Source organism: Sceloporus occidentalis, unplaced genomic scaffold (genome assembly GCF_023333645.1).
Source record: "Sceloporus occidentalis isolate IW3139 unplaced genomic scaffold, rSceOcc1.0.p SCAF_38, whole genome shotgun sequence".
Taxonomy (NCBI): domain Eukaryota; kingdom Metazoa; phylum Chordata; class Lepidosauria; order Squamata; family Phrynosomatidae; genus Sceloporus; species Sceloporus occidentalis.
Genome location: NW_028317018.1, coordinates 694,144 through 698,872, shown reverse-complemented (window position 1 = coordinate 698,872; position 4,729 = coordinate 694,144). Strand labels below are relative to the sequence as shown.

The window sequence follows — 4,729 nt, the reverse complement described above, 5'->3', positions numbered from 1 at the left end:
GTTGAGAATTACATTTTTTTTCCAGCTTTGCCATAAAGCAATCCCATGCCACCCTCTCTGCTGGAACCTGGTTTATGGTTAATAAACCGATCACGACAGCTCCAGCGGCTCTAAATGTTTGGGAGTTGACAGCAATAACTTATACAACACAATGAATACGTGGAATTTGCAACAGGTTCTTTTCATTGTATAAATGACGAGGGGGTGAGACTGGAACTTTTTATATATATATATATATATATATACATATATATATACACATATATATATACACATATATATATATATATATATATATATACACACACACACACACACACACAAAGAACGGCAAAACAAACAATAAAGCAGGACACAAAATGGCCTTTGCTGTACGGCTTATGCTTTCCAGATAACTCCGTAGCATATAGTACTGATTGGCAGCCAGCAGCCACAATTTGTTAACCGTCCGGCTACTGGAGTGGATTAGTATATCTTAACTGTGAAAATGGGGTAAAAAAAGGAGATCTGTTTACTAAATAGTGCTTACAGTCTACACATAACAATACTATTTTTATTAGATTTTCCCCATTATGGCATTACCCTGTGGCATTATAGCAAATCAGCTACCACCACGAAGAATACATTATTATACGGAGAGTTCATACATTAGGGACCGAGCTGACAATTAGTACCCGTTTTCTCTACATTACAGTTAATAAACAGATTAATAAGCGGTGTCTCCACTCTAAACACTGTTTATGTGACAGAGTCCCTTTAACAATTTTTTTTTTTTTTAAATCCTCTTGAATGAATGCTGTCATCACTATACTCGAGAGGTCTCAGGGTTGTTGCCCGAAGGGGCAGATTCTCAGGGTCACACAGGGTCTGAAGCTGACACTTTCCTATTCTATATTGCGGAGATCATATCTTAAATTCCCAATTTTTAGTTTTGCCATCAGTATGTTATGGTTGATATCCCTGATTGAATGCTGGTGGATTAAGTGGATCTTCAAAAAAACATTTAAGATTCCATGAGAATTGGAATTAGAATCATTTAGGTAATACTTGTGGAGAGTCGCTACATAGAGTCTTTACAATGGGCTATTGAAGGGTTAATAATTGAAGAGTGTCAGAGTCGGGTCATTTAGAAAGTTCCGGGGCAAAGTTATTAAGAGATTATCACCCTTTCTGCAGCCGAGAGATGTTGAGGTCAGACCCTTCTTGGTTTCTTGGCAGTGCTTTGGACATCTCTCTGGGACAGAAAAGTGATTTTGCTTACAACAACAAATGCTACAGAAAAGCATTTGCAACATAATATAATACACAGTGCAATAAATTCCCATCTTTTCGTATTTAACACGGATTAAAATAAAATAAAAATAATGAAAAGGGGGTTTCTCGGAGGATACCTCTGTGGCATATTTTCATATAGTGGAAGTTGGGCCACGTACCACATGCTGCTGATCACATATAGGAAGCAGACCAAAGATTCAACGTTCTCCATTGAAATAATTAACCCCTGCATGACAAAGCCCGTGCATGTACGGGCTCACAATGCATTGTTTTTAATGGGTTTAAGGACAACCCATTGACCTTAAGGGGTTAATAAACAGTAATCTATAGCGATCATAATAGTGTCTCTCCCTTAACCGAAACTGCCCTGCCAAGTTAAACACACACTATAAGCACACGCGTTCCTTAGGATTCAAAGACCTATAGCTGTGTTTGACCACAGATCACTAATATGTATGTTGTGTAATTTAACCCCTTTACTACCACAAGGTTGTTCAACACAGTTCTGTAAAATGGCTGGTCTAATTTCTTTGATACTCATCCAACTAATAATAAAAAGGTGCCAAGACACCCTGCCTAAGTACCTTACTAAAGTGGCAGTGAGAAGGTCAGAGTGGAATGATTTTGTCCCTATGAGAGAGCTTTATGATGCTTTACATATTTAAAAAGGTAAAAAAAAACAAACAAAAAAAAACATTCATGAGTTTAAACCCATCAACTGCAAAAAAATAAAAAAATAATATCTACCAGATCATTTTTGCAGCAAACAGGTGGAAAAATCAAGTATTTTCCCATATTAATGGCTCCCAAAACATAGAAAATATAAATACAACAGATGAAATGTTAAAGGGCAACTACCCATTTCCACATATTGATTGTCGGAACAGTGATAAAGCAGCAATGGCAGGACACGTAAACTAAACAAAAGGATCTTGTGGCCAAAAGTTTAGCTCTTCTGCGAGTTCTGCAGTATAAAGCCCATTCACACGTGAGACAGCGGCACCTGCTTGTGATATAAAGCTGAGCTTGGTAAACCAGTCCTCCCTGTGAGTGCAGTGGTAGCCTGACTGTATGCAGATACATTGATGGGTTTGCTTGGTCTGCAGCATCTACCTGTAAATCTCCTCCAAGATTCTAGAGTCTTTCCGGACCATATCCACACACCTGAGGTTATTCCAACCACCAGGCACATAAAGTACTTTAGCATAAACACGGCATACTCAGGTCGGGCTCTCCTTTTGTCCCCCGGACAAGAGCAGTTGTGGGCTTTCTCCCAATATTCTCTGTAGTGCTGTTCATAAATGTAACAAGCAACGACTATTGTTGCAGGCACGGTATAAAGTACAGTAAAGATGCCTATGCGGATCATAAGCTTTTCTAGTTTGTCTGTTTTAGTGCCGCCTTGTTTGATAACACTCCTTATCCTGAAAAGGGACACAAAGCCTGCTAGAAGAAACATGGTCCCTATGAAAAGATACACAACCAAAGGAGCCAAGACAAAGCCACGAAGATTGTCCAGGTTTTGGTTCCCTACGTAACAGATGCCAGCCACTGGGTCTCCATCCACAGAACTTAAGGCAAGAACCGCTATGGATTTCACGCTTGGTATTAACCATGCTGCCATGTGAAAATACTGAGAGTAGTTGGCAATGGCCTCATTTCCCCATTTCATTCCAGCCGCCAAAAACCACGTGAAAGATAGGATTACCCACCAAATGGAGCTGGCCATTCCGAAGAAATAGATAAGAAGAAACACAACAGTACATAAAGCTGGGCCTGTGGTTTCATAGTGAATATGGTCCCTATTGCAGGCCACATTTTCATGTCCTACGACAAGTCGTACAATATACCCTAAGGATACGAAGAGATAGCAAGCAGATAAAAAGATAATGGGGCGTTCAGGGTATCTAAACCTTTCCATATCAATTAGGAAAGTGGCTACAGTAGTAAAGGTTGAGATGAAGCACAAAATGGACCACAGTCCAATCCAAAAAGTGGAAAAGGTCCTCTCATCTGGAGTAAAGTAGGGCTGAAAACAAGGGATGGCACAATTGGGCACCTGGCCAGTCTTGATTCTGTTGTAGAGTGGGTGCGATTCTCTAGTTATGGAGATGAAAGGCTCCCTGCATTTGCATACACCATCACATTCATTGGTTGGTTGCCTTTGGCTATGCAGGGGAGTCAAGTGTTTTGAGGGCCTTGATGGGTAGGTGGGCTTTGCAAACAGAGGTTGAAGTGTGGTGGTCTCTGTCCTGTTATAATCCATGCAGAGGTTGTCTGGGTCTCCAAATTCTGGCAGCTTGTCGCAGTTCATTCTCTCTGGCCACGCAAAGCCATACTGTCTCATCAGGGGAGAACAGCCTGCTTTGGCACCCTCACAGACTGACCTGCAAGGTGGAAGAGGCTTCTTATAGTCACTTATACAAATGGGCGTATACATACTACAGAGGAAAAACTTCAGGTCAAGTGAACACTGGATCTCAACCAGCGGCCAAAACTGGTGTACTTCCAATCCAGCTTCGTCTTGAGTGTCATGGTTGAACTGGTTTGGCATGTAGGTATAATTGTATCCAATGCCCTTGCACATGGGCACAGTTATTTCCTGGCAGACAATTGCTTTGGACGCTGCTGGAACAGGTGTGGGATACCTCAGAAGCAGAAAGACGAACGTAGAGAAGAAGCTCCAGATCTTCAGTTGGGCCATGATTTCATTTACGGGCAGCAAGGTTTCCTGTAATACGCTTTATCATCGAGTTAAATCTGCAAAATATAACAAAAAAAAAGTGTGTGTGAATACCTCCCCAGGCTCAGATTAACAAAATCACTTATCCGCGGGTGTCCTTTAGTTCCTTTATACAGCGAGTTAAAAAAAAAATGGGCAGATTAGACGGGCTGTTTCTAAACGTTTCACTATTCCAAAGAGCTTCTGGATATTTAAATAAACGGAGTCCTACCTATATTACACATATTATATTGCACCTACCATGAAACATAATGATATACAACAATATATATATATAGAAAATATTACGTAATATTTAATAATAACAGGGTCACTAATTACGCTTTCCAATGATATTAAAACAAAAGATAACTCATTATCATAGAATTAAATGACAGATAAAAGATATTACGCCCATCTAGTCTGCCCATTTTTCCTTATTTAAGACCATAATCAGTCATTGGTCTTGTCTTAGACTCAGGATAGCTTTATGTCTACCCCATGCATGTGTTATTCTCTACCATGTCTGCTGGGAAGCTGTCCCACTTATCTACCATCATCTCAGTAAAGTAAAACGTCTCTACATTACACCAAAATCTCTACTTTTAGGTTATGACCTCTTGTTTTGTCCCTACAATATATAATTGCTTAAAATTATTCTATGCTAGATTACCTGAAGTTATCGCTAAAATATTTCTGAAAATCATTGATTTTTAGTAGATATTTAATACT

General features: G+C 39.7%; 1 protein-coding gene across 1 annotated transcript; it reads right to left on the bottom strand.

Annotated features, from left to right (window-relative positions):
* Positions 1–2,257: 2,257 nt before the first annotated feature.
* LOC149290582 (frizzled-5) lies at positions 2,258–3,979 on the bottom strand. Its single transcript, XM_089488403.1, has one exon. The coding sequence runs from the start codon at positions 3,977–3,979 to the stop codon at positions 2,258–2,260; it is 1,722 nt and encodes a 573-aa protein (XP_089344529.1).
* Between the last annotated feature and the right edge of the window lie 750 nt (positions 3,980–4,729).

Bases quoted from the DNA above. Each gene is read 5' to 3' on its own strand.
- LOC149290582 (XM_089488403.1), bottom strand. From the start codon at position 3,979: ATGGCCCAACTGAAGATCTGGAGCTTCTTCTCTACGTTCGTCTTTCTG.